The sequence below is a fragment of the Alnus glutinosa genome, chromosome 6, assembly GCF_958979055.1.
Source record: "Alnus glutinosa chromosome 6, dhAlnGlut1.1, whole genome shotgun sequence".
Classification (NCBI taxonomy): domain Eukaryota; kingdom Viridiplantae; phylum Streptophyta; class Magnoliopsida; order Fagales; family Betulaceae; genus Alnus; species Alnus glutinosa.
In genome coordinates, this window is record NC_084891.1 from 24,952,696 (window position 1) to 24,967,995 (window position 15,300).

At 38.1% G+C, this 15,300-nt stretch overlaps 2 protein-coding genes across 2 annotated transcripts in view; one reads left to right on the top strand and one right to left on the bottom strand.

Annotated features, from left to right (window-relative positions):
- Window positions 1–11,407, top strand: part of LOC133870194 (pre-mRNA-processing protein 40A) — a 29,734-nt gene extending 18,327 nt beyond the window's left edge. Inside the window, exons 18-29 of the mRNA XM_062307264.1 lie at window positions 943–1,023; window positions 1,109–1,201; window positions 1,266–1,319; window positions 1,394–1,510; window positions 1,623–1,721; window positions 4,130–4,177; window positions 4,244–4,336; window positions 8,747–8,854; window positions 8,960–9,024; window positions 9,179–9,281; window positions 10,329–10,904; window positions 10,994–11,407. Coding sequence (XP_062163248.1) covers window positions 943–1,023; window positions 1,109–1,201; window positions 1,266–1,319; window positions 1,394–1,510; window positions 1,623–1,721; window positions 4,130–4,177; window positions 4,244–4,336; window positions 8,747–8,854; window positions 8,960–9,024; window positions 9,179–9,281; window positions 10,329–10,904; window positions 10,994–11,131 — 1,575 coding nt within the window. The 3' untranslated portion in view covers window positions 11,132–11,407. The remainder of the gene's footprint in view (window positions 1–942; window positions 1,024–1,108; window positions 1,202–1,265; window positions 1,320–1,393; window positions 1,511–1,622; window positions 1,722–4,129; window positions 4,178–4,243; window positions 4,337–8,746; window positions 8,855–8,959; window positions 9,025–9,178; window positions 9,282–10,328; window positions 10,905–10,993) is intronic.
- Window positions 11,408–12,783: 1,376 nt separating this feature from the next.
- Window positions 12,784–14,554, bottom strand: LOC133870195 (uncharacterized). The gene is made up of 3 exons (XM_062307265.1): window positions 13,831–14,554; window positions 13,629–13,722; window positions 12,784–13,549 (listed from the first exon to the last, which is right to left on the bottom strand). The coding sequence occupies exons 1-3, from the start codon at window positions 14,299–14,301 to the stop codon at window positions 13,047–13,049; spliced, it is 1,068 nt and encodes a 355-aa protein (XP_062163249.1). The 5' UTR covers window positions 14,302–14,554; the 3' UTR covers window positions 12,784–13,046.
- Between the last annotated feature and the right edge of the window lie 746 nt (window positions 14,555–15,300).

Genomic DNA, 15,300 nt, shown 5'->3' on the forward strand with positions numbered 1-15,300 from the left:
CAGTGTCTATCCAATTGTCTTTCCCATCTTACCAGTCATATCTTAAAATTTTCCATGCTATACCAGACAAGAACTCTGCTTGGACATCCAGGAACTCTTGTTTTATTTTGGAGGGTGCATAAACTATGAAAAATTGAATGAGAAACAAACTATCGTATCCACATCAGTAACATATCTTATGATGTTTTCCAAAGCACAGGTAATGGATATACCACATAAATGCATGAATGAACTTGTTTGTTGACGTACATACTTTCTGGTTGTGATGTTGTTAACTGGTTCAGTCTTATTGTGCTTGGGGACTGATAATGAATTAAAATTTGAGTTTGAAAGCAGTTAAATTAGTGTTAATGTTCCTTTGACAACTTTGATAAAGGTACTTTTTTTTAAAGATATTTAATGTATAAGTTAGAATCATTAATTCTGGTTCAGAAAGATATGAAATAGGACGTCAAAGGATTTTGCATAATGCACTTATGTAGATAAAAAATATACACAATTACAAAAGATCGTAAAAATATACATAATTGCTAGGTGGTATTGATTGAGAAAGATGCTTTAGCTAAACTTGTTATCTACGCTGTTATGATGAAGGCATGGTTAACTACCTTGTGATTTGTAGCGGTCTCCTTTCTTTATTGCTGAGTCACAATTAGACAAAGAGCTGGCAGGCAGGGATTTACAGTAATAGATGGCTACCTTAGTTGCTAGTGTTATTCTTTTGCATCAAACGGTTTCTTTCTTTCTGACATTGTTAGTGAACATATATTCTTTGTTTCTTAACTTTCTTTTCTTCTTTTTTTCCCCCTTACTTCCTAATCATGAACAAACCATCTTTTTTAGCATTTTTTAAGACCATATTTGTCTGCATTTCTGTGTTATTCCCTTATCATGTGGATAGTTGGCCCTACCTTCTGTTTATGGGTTGATGTGTGATTGCAGGAAAAGGAAAAGGCTGCTGAGGAGCATAGGTGGAGTATATCAGAGTACAAGAAATATTTGGAATCCTGCGACTTTATTAAGGTGGAATCCTGTGACTTCAAATATTTAGAAAACAAATACTTTTTGATTTTATATTCTCTAGACTCTATCTTGTCTCTTATTGTAGGCGAATACCCACTGGAGAAAAGTTCAAGATCGCTTAGAAGATGATGAAAGATGTTCACGTCTTGAAAAATTGGAACGTTTGCTCATTTTCCAGGTATTCGCTTTATTTGTGCTTGATCCTATTTTCTGGAACTATATGTTGACATAGGTTGTGGCAGGACTATATACGGGACCTGGAGAAGGAAGAAGAGGAGCAAAAAAAGATACAGAAGGTAGAATCTTTCTTTGTGAGCACTCATTTTCTTCTAATACGTGTTCTCATTTTCATTTGTGTTTCACATATAAGGAGCAATTGAGGCGGGCTGAGCGGAAGAACCGTGATGAGTTTCGCAAGCTTTTGGAAGGACATGTTGCTGCTGGCATTCTCACGGCTAAAACTCACTGGCGTGATTATTGCCTAAAGGTGCGTTACCTGGTCCAATTTTTGTGCAACAACGGAAGATTGGGTGAATAGGAACTGCTTCTGGATTACAAATTGGTTCTTTTGTTTAGGTTTTTTTCTTCTTTGCGTTTAGGTTAAGGATTCACCTCAATATCAAGCTGTTGCATCAAACATCTCTGGTTCCTCACCGAAGGATTTATTTGAGGACATTGCTGAAGAATTAGAGAAACAGGTAAATTCTCACTTTTATATTTCAATGTCTGATTCACCCTTTCTGTTTGTTGGAAAAGAAGAATATAGAACCATAAATATTTGAAGTTATTGCATGATAAAAGATGCCAAATAGAAATATCTCCAATTATGGCATTTGCCAATGTATCAATTAAATATGTATGGATTTATTTTTTATTTTATTTTTATTTCATTGATATTTGCTAAAACCTTGATGATTTGAAGACGGGAATAACATCTTTAACCTTTTCTCATCTCTTCTCTCATTCATTTTTTTTCCCTTTCTATTTCAGAGATGAGATTTTGTTGAGAAACCTCATGTAACTTTGAGATATAGGACAAGAGGTTACACTCTCCTTGAATTGTAAATGTGAAATTTATTTGAAATTTTGGATTGGAAAACAGGAGGTTACACTCTCCTTGAATTGTAAATGTTCTGGTTTGAATTTGAAAATTGGACAGCTATCTTGAGTTAAAATGTAACTTTTAGCATGATAACTTGCTAAACTTCCTCTAGACATGCGTAATCCTATTTTATGTTGTCTGGTCAATTTTTTTCAAATGAATAATAAAATTTTATTAGAAAGTGTCAAAAGGGTTACAACTGAAGTAGACCACCTGAAGTACACTGGTATTATGCAAACGGGATAAGCTCATATTAAACAAAAAAGAAAGTTATCATGCCTGATGTGTAATATATTCTTCTTTGTTCTTTTTTTTTTTTTTTTTTTTCCGCTTTTTAATTAACATATTTTACTGATGGCACAAGACTTTTCGGCCCTGACTTGATGAATGCATTAGCGTCTGATCAAAGTTGCACATGCTGTTGTTTCTATCATGTTGTTTTGTTCTGCCTGAACTAGATGATTTCTTTGGTGTTATTGCTTATTATCTAGATGTAAAGTTTACATTGAACAATTAAATCTATGTAAGTTAAGCTTATCGACATCTTTATCTAATTGTTGATTTTCTTTGCATGTATTCCATTGGTGGTGGTGGTGGTAGTAGCAGCAGCAATACTAGTAGTAATAATGATAACAATTGTTGCATTTTTTGGGACACTTTTTCCATGAGAGTTTAAAGCACCACAGTTGTCTGATGACGGGGTTGAGATGGAACCTTCCGTGAACTCAGTTTTGCCTTTTCTTGCGAAATAGAGAGATTGTCAGAGGGTCTCCAGCTGGAGCCTAAGACACTCTGACGCTTAAGTTAGCATGCTTGATTATTTTTCTAAGTATAGAAGTTGGGAATTTCTCCCCGTGTTTTAACTGGGTGCCTACCCTTTATATAGTGGTCAATTTACAAAGGGGAGTTGATTCCCTCGTCACGTGAGTCTTGAAGCTGGGAAAATGATGTAGCTTTAGACGTGACTAGATGGCAGGTGACACAGAGGGGATGATTTCTGTATTCTGTGCATTAGGCTTTGGATGGGCTCAGGTCTGCTTAACACGACACGTACTTCCCCTACCATTTAGTGGCTCAAGGGGGAGTGATGCGAGTGTACCGGGCCCCACTTGCAGGTATTTGACTGGTGAGGGCTAATGAAGACGATCGAGGGAGATGGACTTGGGGATTAACCTTTCATTTCGTTGTGGCTGGTGATCGCTGATTCTCTTAGGAGACGACGATCGTGGGTTATTTGGCCCAACAGGTAGGGAATTATTCTCAGGTCCCGATTATTGACCGGACCTTGGGCCTGACTCCCGAACGTTGATGGGATGTTGATTTTATCTGGATACTGTTGCTTGTCTGGTAACTTCTGGTCATGAGATACAGCCTGAAGATCCTCATTAAATGCAGGTCTAAATAAGCTGGCTGATCCTCGTGGTGCGAGCAACTGTTTCATCCTCTTGTTACTATCGTAATTGGTGATTGCGGCCGATCCCCGGTCGACGATTGACTCTAAAAGAGTTGATCATGGAGGTGGGCCTTGATCGCCTAATGGGCCGAAGCGGGCTTGCAATTTTAGTAGTTGTGTGGATTTTACCATGCGGCCCGCTTCCCAACAATAACAAAGACGATAACAACAAATAAAAAAACAAATGGCACAAAACTCAACCTATTGCCAAAATCTCATCCTTTTGATCACATCTTCAGGAAGTAAGATCATCCATGCTTCTTGTTCTACTGTTGATTATCTTTAGTTTATTATTTATGTCGATCTATGTTTCAGGCTACTCCTTGAAACTTCATTGTGAAATACCGGCCTAATTTAATTGGTGAATTCAAATATATACTTAAATGCATTCTTAAAAGAATTAAAAAGGGAATATACTTGATCCCTTGGATTTGTTGTTCAGTAACTTCTGTAGAATTTGGTTTTGAATTTGATGATTTGCCTGAGGGTAATGGGAAGCTGCAATGCTTATTGTTAAATATTTCTAACATCGTTCATTTGCATGTTGACAGTATCATGATGACAAAACTCGTATAAAGGATGCAGTGAAGTTGGGGAAGGTAGGATATTATGAAGTTGTTGTTGTCTCTTCCCTGGGCATCTAATTTCAACTTTGTTTTTCGCAGTTTACCTTGGTGTCGACCTGGATGTTTGAAGACTTTAAGGCAGCTATTCTTGATGATCTTGGTTCCCCACCAATATCAGATATCAACTTAAAGGTACCTTAAAAGAGAAAAAGGAAAATTAATGTTTTTTTGACCTGTTCTTTGTGATGTTTATTGTGTCGGAAAAATCGGAATATGTAGTCATATGGTCAATTTAGATCTATGGTTCAATTCAACTTGAGCTTCTTGTCATTTAATGGGTTGATGTCAAATGAAATAAATTCATGTTTTGAGTAGGATTCAAGTTCCCTGAAAATGATATCCTTCTTGAGTTGGAATTTTTTCCCCAATGGACATTACTTTTGTGAGAAAGCTTTTAATATTTCTTTTTACTCATCTAGCCAGAAGCTAGGCATGCCTGTATCTAAATGGAGGAGTATCACTTTTTTTTTTTTTAGATGAATAATAATTTTGTTGAAAGAAAAGGCAAAAGCCATCGTACATGAAAAGTATACAAGATAGCCAAACACCCTATAGCTTCTACAATTTGAAAAATGTACAACCCAATTCAAAAGAATCTCATAAAAGACAATCTTAAAGAAAGCACGTTGTACTCGTAGTCCTAAAAAATACACTGATTCCTTTCTCTTCAAATGCTTCATATTAAGAATGCGGGAATAACTTTCCAGATGGCCCCGCCTTTGTATCTTTCAACATTGAAGCAGCTCTAGGATGTTGCGAGATTCGACGATAGCTCGAACATAAATATGTATTGAATGAAAAAAGAAATGAATGAATAGCCGCACCGACATGTATTGATTTCCGCCTCCACTATGTGCCTGGCAAGGTATAACCCGCGAAACCCTAAATAAGTTTAGGACGAGTATCACTTTTGTCAAAAGAAAAGTCTTTTGACCGTTTTCTGATAAGCAATGGTCTCTAATCAAAGTTTAAGGGATGTGGCTGACCTTGTGTCTCCAACTTTCTGGCTTAGTTTAAGTTTGAAGTTATTTGAAAACAGGCAAATCTTTTGATTAAGAGGCTTTTGAGGTATTTATGCAAGCTCAAAGATATTGTCTCATGTTACAACCATGGTGCTTAAATCATATGGTGCTCTTCATGTGAGGCATAAATATAACTCCTTTAACAAGCTTTTAACTTCTTTGTTTCATGAGACATGGACCGATTATGGTGACATATGTGCTGATCCCTGACAAAGACATGCAATTATATCCTTTTGATAAGTGATTTTATTAAAGAATTATTAATGCAGGAGACCATGCAACGTAGCATACTTATGGCTACTTGTTGCCTACTTTGAATCTTGAAATCCCCCCCCCCCTCCTCCCACTCCCTTTTCCCCCTCTCCCAACAACATGAAAAGAAGTACAAAAATTATTTTTACAATGTTAGTAACCCTATGGAGGGGGCTTTTTGTTGCCGAGTTGTCCACTTGCATTAATGTTGATGTTTTTTTTGTTAAAAATACAATGAATTAAGATCCACCCACTTGGTCGAGAATTGATATATTTCTCGTTTCTCCTAATTGGGAAGCCCAGTTCCCTGAATTTTCCAAGAAGAGCTTGCCTAGATTGTGCTGAGATCATTCACTTATTCTTCTTGACTGTGGAGGCTTTCACGGAGGTAGAAGGTACTTCAAATTTGAGAACATGTGGTTAAAATCAGAGGGTTTCAGGTACCCCCGAGGGCAGCTTTCTTCACATGGTCTGCAGCTCTAGGTAAAATCCTTACTTTGGACAATCTCAGGAAGAGGCACATAATCATTGTAGATAGATGCTGCCTATGCAAGCGAGATGGGGAATCAGTGGACCATATTCTTCTGCATTGTGATGTGGCCTCTGCTCTGTGGAACAACATCTTCTCTCGCTTTGGTATTTCTTGGGTCATGCCTAAGAGTGTGCTAGACCTAGTTGCTTGTTGGTGGAAGTCTGGGAGATCAAAGAGCGCTACAATGTGGAAAATGGTGCCTTTGCTTATTTTGGTGTATTTGGAGAGAAAGAAACCTTAGGTGTTTTAAGAACCTAGAAAGCTCCCTTGAGGAGGTGTTAGAGTTGTTTCTCCATACGCTGTATCTTTAGTCGATGGCTTTTTTGTACCCTTTATCCATCAGCTTTGCTGATTTTCTTGCTTCTTTTTTCCTGTTCTAGTTAGGTCTTTCTTGTTGTATACTTCCGGTGTACATAGGGGCGCCTTACGCTTTCAATAAAACTAAACTTATCAAAAAAAAAAATCAGAGGGTTTTGTGGATAAGGTGAAACAATGGTGGTCTTCTTAATGCTTTCAACTTTCAAGGGTCTTCGAGTTTCATTTTGTCTCGCAAACTTAAGGCAATGAAAGCTGATTTAAGAGCTTGGAATGAGGTGTTTGGCAATGTAGAGAGGGAGAAAAGGCTTCTATCGGATGACTTGCACGTTTTTGAGGGTTTGGAAGAAGAAGAGTGTTATGCGATAAGGAGGAAATGGGGAAGGATAAAGCTATTATTGATTTGGAGTGAACAACTCTGTTTGAGGAGGTGAGCTGGAGGCATAAATTGAGGGCTGTGGTTAAAAGAGGGTGACAAGTGCGTTCTTCCATCGAGTAGCCAATTCAAATAGAAGAAATAACTTCATTAAATCCTTTTTGATTAATGGTAGTCTCTTCAGATCATGCTGTGATCAAATAACACATTTTGCAGTTTTATGATAGCTTGTTTATTGAACAGTATAGTTGGTAGAGTAAGCTGGATGACCTTTCTTTGGACTCCATTGGCGAGGATGAGGCCATCAAGTTGGAGAAAGCCTTTGAGGAAGAAGAGGTTCTTGAGGTTGTGCAAGCTCGAAATAGCGACAAGGCCCTAACTCTTGACGGTTTTACTATGACATTCTTCCAATCTTGCTGGGATCTTCTTAAAGAAGATATTAAGAACGTCTTCTATGATTTTCACGCAAGAGGCAAGTTTGAAAGAAGTCTTGATGCTATGGTCATTACTCTCATTCTGAAGAAATCAGGAGCTGTTGATATTAAAAACTTATCCTATTAGTTTAGCGGGTGGCGTCTACAAAATTGTAGCCAAAGTTCTTGCTAACAGGTTGAAAATGGTTTCGGAAAAGATTATCTCCAAGCTTCATAACACTTTCGTTAGGGGTAGACAGATTTTAGACTTTGTTCTCATAGGTAATGATTGCCTTGAAAGAAGGATCTTATTAGGGGATCTAGGTGTGCTCTGCAAAGTGGATATTGAAAAGGCTTATGATCATGTCAATCGGGATTTTTTGTTGTATTTGTTGAGGAGGTGCAGTTTTGGAGAGACATGGCGTAATTTTTTAATTATTTTTTTGATAGGTAAGAGATCAATTTTATAGAAAAAGCGTAAAGTGCCCCTTAGTACACTAGAAGTATAAAGGGAAAACACCTATCTAGAAGTAGAAAAGCGAGTGAGAAAGTCAGAAAAAGAAATATTCAAAGGATGGACATACGCCGAAGTCCAACATACAAAGAGTGATAGAGCAAAGAAAGGATCTCTTCCAAGGATCTTTCCAAGTCTTCAAAACTCCTATTGTTTCTTTCCCACCATAAGCACCAAAAGATACAAATAGGCGCCATTTTCCAAACAACAGCACTCCTTGATCCACCAGATGACCACCAACATGCAAGCAAGTCAATAACCCGTCTAGACATAACCCAAGACATCTCGAAACGGCTGAAGAGAGTATTCCACAAAACTAAAGCCATGTCGTAGTGGAGAAGAAGATGATCCACAGTTTCCTTGGTCTTCTTACACATGTAGCATCGGTTGATCATGATAACGTGCCGTTTTCTAAGGTTGTCCTGGGTGAGTATCTTACCAAGCGCCGTGGGCCACACAAAGAAAGCAGCCCTAGGAGGAGCTTGAATACGCCATATACTTTTTCGGGGAAAGCGACTGCTACCAGCGTTAGTTAAGGAGTAAAAGGACTTGACTTTGAAAACTCCTTTCTTTGGGGTGTTTTCCAGAGAAATGGCGTAATTGGATAGCACATTGTATTTCTTTGGAGTGTTTTCCTGTTTTGGTGAATAGCACTCTGATGAGATGTTTTAGTTCACGGGTCTCGAACAAAGTAAACTGATTTGTTCTCTCCCAAAATCTGTCCTCTTCATGGTTTAAAGGAACTGATGGATACTTTACTTGGGTATGAGTAAGAACTAAGTTTGAACTGTACTTCTTGATAGCGTGTTTGTCATATTTCATTACTTAGAATCTTCTGTTTTGCTACACTTTTGTCATTAATGCTTTACATGTGGCCTTTATTGCTGCTGTATTTTTGATAAGCAACATTAAGTCCATCCCTTGTGGGAGTGGGAGTGACTGAGGTGGAGAGGCTTTTTGATTGTTCTGTTGAACAGGCAAAAAAACCTTGCTATTGCTATCTTTTGAAGTTGAATCCTCACTGTGGTTATTAAGTATGCATGTTGTGTAATGTGTATAAAGTTTGTCTGTGCAATGTGTTAATTTAAATATTTTAATCATACCGTACTTCTTTGAAGTTTGTGTTTGAGGAGTTATTAGAGAGAACCAAGGAGAAGGAGGAGAAGGAAGCTAGAAAGCGTCAACGTCTTGCCGATGACTTCACTAAACTATTGTACACATTCAAGGTATAATGAGACTATTATTGTTAAATGGGACACAGATATTTCAATTATGCATTGCTAGACTAAGTAGATTGCTTCTATCTAACTTATTGATGTGCTGCTTTATAGGAAATTACTGTATCTTCTAATTGGGAGGATTGTAAACCACTTTTTGAAGAGAGCCAAGATTATAGGTACTGCAAACCCCCCCCCTCTCTCTCTCTCTCTCTCTCTCTCTCTCTCTCAAGAACATGTTTTGCAGTTAGTAAAAATATATTTTATCCTTATGCTAGCTGTATTAGATCTTCCTGTATTTTTGGACTTCCTTTGATCTTGCTCCTTGTTCAGATCAATTGGGGAGGAGAGCTATAGGAGGGAGATTTTTGAGGCATACATTGCACAATTACAGGAAAAGGCTAAAGAGAAGGAGCGCAAGCGTGAGGAGGAGAAGGTATGAAAGTCCTGTCAGCATGCCTTGGTCGTTGGTGTCATCTCATTTGTTTACTGGATATGGCTCTTAAGACTGAGTTCATGCACACAAATATTTATTTATTTATTTATTTTTTAATATTTGGAATGAATGTTTGCTTTTGAAAGAAGATTATTGGAATGTCTAATACGATCTGTATTTTTCTTTTCTTTTTCTTTTTTCCAAATATTTAAGTAGTTGACTAAGAATTAGTTCTCTAAGAGACCATTGTCTAATGCTACTTCTGTACATGTGTGATATTACTAAATATTGCCTGGTATGGAGCATCTCTGCTATATGTAACTTGGTGCTTAGTTCTCTTTTCAAGCATTTCTGACAGAAGTAGTTGTTCTTGAGTAGGTAGCCTTGATAGAATTTTTGAAGCTGATATAGATGTGAAATTGAATCTCTTGGTTATCATTATAGCTTTCAAGTGTCCATGTATTTTTGGATAAGTAATTAATTTTATCAGAATGTGTGCCACCTAAGAGATAGCTCAATTGGCTGGGACCACGCGTCATAAAGTGGAGGTTACTTATAAAATTGTCATTTTATACCTTCAGTGTTTATCATGTTGATGAAACCTCCGAATTGACTAGATTGACTAATATTATCTTTTGCTCCTGAATATAAGCTTTATAATATTCGAAAATTTTGATTAATGCCTCTGTCTCTGGCTGGTGTCTAATTTGAGAGAATGACTTATGAGTTGTAACAAAAAAAATTATTATGATGCGCTTGCACATCTTTGGTGGGTTTCTGTTTCTTTCATACTATCATTTATTGCTCTAAGTTCTGTTTCTTATTGTAAAAATGTTGAGCATTTGTGTTTGTTTTATATCAAATATGCTTTTATAGATAAATAAAAAGGTTAAGCATCCTGTTTTCCTTTTACTCTAGAGTGTCTGGGAATCTGAGCTTCTGGCTGGATCTTGAGGCTTTTTATTTGAAGCTTTCCTAGGTATAAATGATATTAAAAAATATCTAGTTGTTCAGTGATTTGAAGCACTTACTTTAATTCTTTTGCAGGCCAAAAAAGAGAAAGAGAGAGAGGAGAAAGAGAGGCGAAAGGAGAAAGATAGAAAGGAGAAAGAGAGGGAACGTGAAAGAGAAAAAGGAAAGGAACGATCTAAGAAGGATGAAACAGAAAATGAAAATGTAGACGTGACTGACAGTCATGTAAATAAAGAGGATAAAAAAAGAGAAAAAGAGAGAGATCGGAAACACCGGAAGAGGCATCAAAGTGCCACAGACGACATAAATTCTGATAAGGATGAGAAAGAAGAGTCTAAACGATCGCGTAGATATGACATAAGTTCTGATAAGGATGAGAAAGAAGAGTCTAAACGATCACGCAGACATGAAATAAGTTCTGATAAGGATGAGAGAGAAGAGCCTAAACGATCACGCAGACATGAATTAAGTTCTGATAAGGATGAGAAAGAGGAGCCTAAACGATCACGCAGGCATGACATAAGTTCTGATAAGGACGAGAGAGAAGAGCCTAAACGATCACGCAGACATGACATAAGTTCTGATAAGGATGAGAAAGAAGAGTCAAAAAAATCACGTAGACATGGCAGTGACCGGAAAAAATCAAGAAAGGTATGTGAATATACTTTTTGATATTATATTTGGAACGCTATATACAATGACTGCAATTTTTTTTTACTTTTCCTGATGTTTCGTCTCAGCATGCATACTCACCTGAATCAGACAGTGAAAACCGGCATAAAAGACACAAGAGAGATCACCGGGATGGTTCCCGTAGAAATGGTGGATATGAGGAACTTGAAGATGGCGAGCTTGGTGAGGATGGGGAAATCCCATAGCTTGTATCTTTTGTGAGAGATCGCTAACCTTCACTTAGTTCATTATTTATGCTAGTAAACCACTGGTGATATGTATGGAGCGAACTTAACACTCCCGAGATTAAATTATTTTGGACTGTTGAAGTAGGACTCAAGTTTTGCGTCATTCATAATTTGTAGAAAGAGTTTGTTCATATATTAGGTTGGGGATATTAGATGACGCTGGTGAATATGTTTTTGAGATAAAAATGATCCTGTGGAAGAGTGAAACGTTTTTGTGCCTTGTTTGTGCAACAATGACTTTTTTTAGCAATCTAAATTATCACTCAATGGTACACTTAGTAGATTCATTTACAATTCGAAACAGTGGTTGGCATAGGGTGCTTTATGGTATATGATAACTTTGTGGATTCTATTCTTGTTGTAGAATAATTGTGGATCTGTTGTTGCGTAGTTAACCTCTACCACAAACTGCTGACTTAAGCATCACATGTTCTGCCCATTGATTATCGGGAGGAATGGATTGATTGGTTGGTGCTGATATTTCCGCAGTTACAAGCAAAACCTCCATTTTATTCATTTTGTTTTCAGCAAGATTTTCACAAGGTGGATACCAAAATACTTGGTTCTTTTCTCCAGTGAATTCCAAAAAAATCTGTCGATTGATTATGAGCAAAATAACCCTGTAAATAAAAGTTGGAAGCTTAGTTGGATTTCCTCTGGCTCAAAAAGAAATTTGTCCTCTTTTGTATATTAACAATAGGCGCTGATGTACAGAATGTGGTTAAACTTTTCTTGTGTCGAGCTTGCAATAATCTCTTACCTACCAAGGTAAATTTATTCCAACAAGGGGTTGTTAATGAGAAGTTTTGCCCGTTGTGTGAAAAGTCGATGAAGAGGCTGTTATCGATGCTTTATGGAGTTGTTCGGCGGCGCAAGACGTGTGGAGTTGCGATCCAATTTTTTTTTATCAAAAGAGATGCTCTTGGGGTTAAGTTTGGTGGAAGGTTTTTTTTTTTTTTTTTTCCCAATTTACATGTTTCCTGTGACAAGGAGATTTTGGCATTGTGGGCTGTAATAGAAAGAAGGACATGGTTACGTAGAAACTCGGTGGTCCATAATGGGAGCTTCATCCATCCTAATATGGTTTACCGAGAGGCATTCCTGGCTTATGAAGAATTCAAAACCTGCAACATGGAGGAAGCACAACCTGTACCGACGGTGAGGGATATAGCTATAGATGGCCTGAACGTGTGGAAGCCTCCATCTGAAGGAGTGATCAAAATCAATTGAGATGCTGCGGTAAATAAGAAGAAGGGTTGCATTGGCATTGGTATCATAGATCGAGAGTGTCATGGCTTTTTTCTGGGAGCCCGCAGCTTAACCCAACAGCTGGTGGTGGATCCAAAGGGGGCAGAGGCAACTGCAGCACTCAATGCACTAATTTTCAGCAAGGAGGTGGTTTTTTTTTTTTTTTTTTTATTTTATTTATAATCCTAAAAGGTGATGCTCTACAGATTGTTAAAGAGGTCAATTCAAATAATCCATCTATGCACAGCTTGGGCCATTTTATAGAAGGAATCAAACAAGTGTTGAGCTATTTTAGGTCATCTTCTGTTGTCTATGTACGGAGGGAAGTAAAACTCAGTGGCTCACACTATTGCAAGGGATGCAGCCGCCAATGTCACTGATTTCATTTGGTTCGAAGACATTCCTCATAACATTTCTGATATTTAAGTAGGGAACAAGTTGTCCCGAGATCCTGATTTTTTTTTTTATCGTCTTTTTCCACTATTCATGAATAAGATTGAATGAATTGTTTCAAAAAAAAAAAAAAAAAAAAACAATCGGCGCAGATCACCTGGTTTGTGTTTTGGAGTTCAATGAAGATGGAAAGGACGAGGGTAGACATAACATAGAAGAGGTAGTGAAAAGCTCAACATCTAGTTGGTGGCAGAAAATCAATCATTTCTGTGACGATTTCATTCTTGATCTCTTCTAAAATGGTATCTACGATATCAAACTCAATTTCCCTCTTCTGCTGTTCAAAAGCACGCCATTCTTCCACTGAATCCAAGAAATAATTTGTGTTTGTTTCGTCTCCGTCCTGTATCCCCCACGATGTTATTCTTTCACAGATGAGCTTCCCAAGCTCTTCAGGCCCCAAGAACTTTTTGTAATGTTGCTTCCCCCTCTCTTTTTTCGCATGGGACTCTACCACCTCCCTCACACAATCAAACAGAAGCTGATTTGTTTGCTGCAATACCCTTTTCGATTTCAATAACTGAGGGGATGGGTGTGGTTCGCCAAGCCCTTGCAACTCTGCAACTCCCGTATAACTAATTGGCTTCTCCAGTGCCAAGTGAAAAAGCAATTCTCGTGGAGAAGCTGATGAGAGTGAGTCTTCTGAAACTTTCTTGGGACTGCCATTTTGTTGCACTGTTTTGTTTGAAAGCCAGTTAATAAAAATGTTGAGAAACGAAAAAGAAAATAAGCTTATAGTGAAGTTTGTAGGAACCTTCATGGGAGGGTATTTTTTCTAGTACTGACACGGGGCTGAGTTGCTTGCTGTCTTCCATGCATCTCCGCCGAAGCTTTCTACCTGTTGCAGCCTGTTAACTTTGTGAGTAACCATGCTGAAATCAATAATTTTGAAGGGATTAATTTTAATGGGCATTGATTGTAAAAGAAGAGGGTAATTGGAAAAGTAGTGTTTCCACCTCTTTCTCTATATTGCAGAGTTTCAAAGCTTGCAGAGTTTCTGCATCAATGGTGTGATCTTTGCACGATGAAGTTGATATTTCTTCTTCATCACTCTCAGAGCACGAAACGAAAACTGTTGTGCTGCTAGCAGAGGAAAATCTGTCTGATTCCACGACTTCTTTGCCATCACTGATGCTATATTCTTCGTTTCTATTTCCGGAACTCTTCACTCTCTGGCCCTCTTTAATGGAAACAAACTTCTTATATACAGCTCTCAGTATTTTGGAGCAGCGTGGGAAGCCCTTTCTGCTCTTGTTTAGGCAACAACTGGCTGAATTGCCGTGAGAGCAGCTAACGTTACCATCTGAACTTGAGCTCTCCTTCAGACATCCTCTTTCTGAAAGAAATTCCTCTAGGATGAAAGGTTCTTGGTTGTCCTGTAGAAGTTCTCCGAGCTGTTTTGATGGTTTGGGTGGTGTGGAAGCCATTACAGTATGCCTGTGTTGAAGGGTTTGGAGAGGCTGAAAAATGATGTGTTTTTGCTGGTTTTAGAATGGGAAGACTGATGAAGTGAAGGTGACTTAATTGGGGTAGACAAAGCACACCTGTCAGTTTGGAAGATTGGGGTATTGATTGAGAGAGAGAGAGAGAGAGAGAGAGAGAAACAATCTCTGGGTATATGTTCTCAACTACTCTGGGTTATATGTCGTTAACTTGTGGGGGTTCCCTAAGAATTCTCAAGATTGCCGGACATGAAGGCTATGGGTCTTACGTGTGTTTAATCCACTGACTTGTCTTTCAATGATCTGGTCATCCATATTATTTCCTGTCTTTATTCGTGGATATATATAATATAATATAATATAAATTGTATGATGGTCCTTAAATATTTGTCATATATGTGAAGGGTACCCCATAACAACAAAGTAGATGGAAACAGAGGCAAATTGAATGTCGGTATTTCTGGATCGACTATTACTTTTTGTTTTCAGCCTTTTGACGATACGCGTGGCGCGCCATTCACCATCCTCTCACATTGGAGATAACTAGTCTTTTCTTACATCCTTCTTCAAAAGAGAGAGGTGCACAACATTGTGTGTTTTGGCTGATATAAACCGTTCGATGCACATAGTCCAATGTCACAATGAATCGTTGATTAATAAATAATATGGCTAATGACTTGGTTTTTTCTAATAAAAAGGACAATAGTGAGGGGTGCCCGTCATTGGTGAAGGGCACCCGATTGCTCTTCCAAGAGGCCTCCTCTCACTATATGAGAGGCAATCAATCACTCTATTTTGAGGAGATGCTGCCCCTTCCCAGTTGAGGGGCGGTTGGCTGCCTCCCTCTTATGAGAGGTTAACTCATCTAAAGTAGGCCACCTAATCGCCCCTTTTATGATGAGGTGAGGTCACTTCTCATAAGGGACCGTTAGTTACACCCCACCAGTGAGGGGCGGCCAAATTTCCTTCGGTTATTGGACTGCC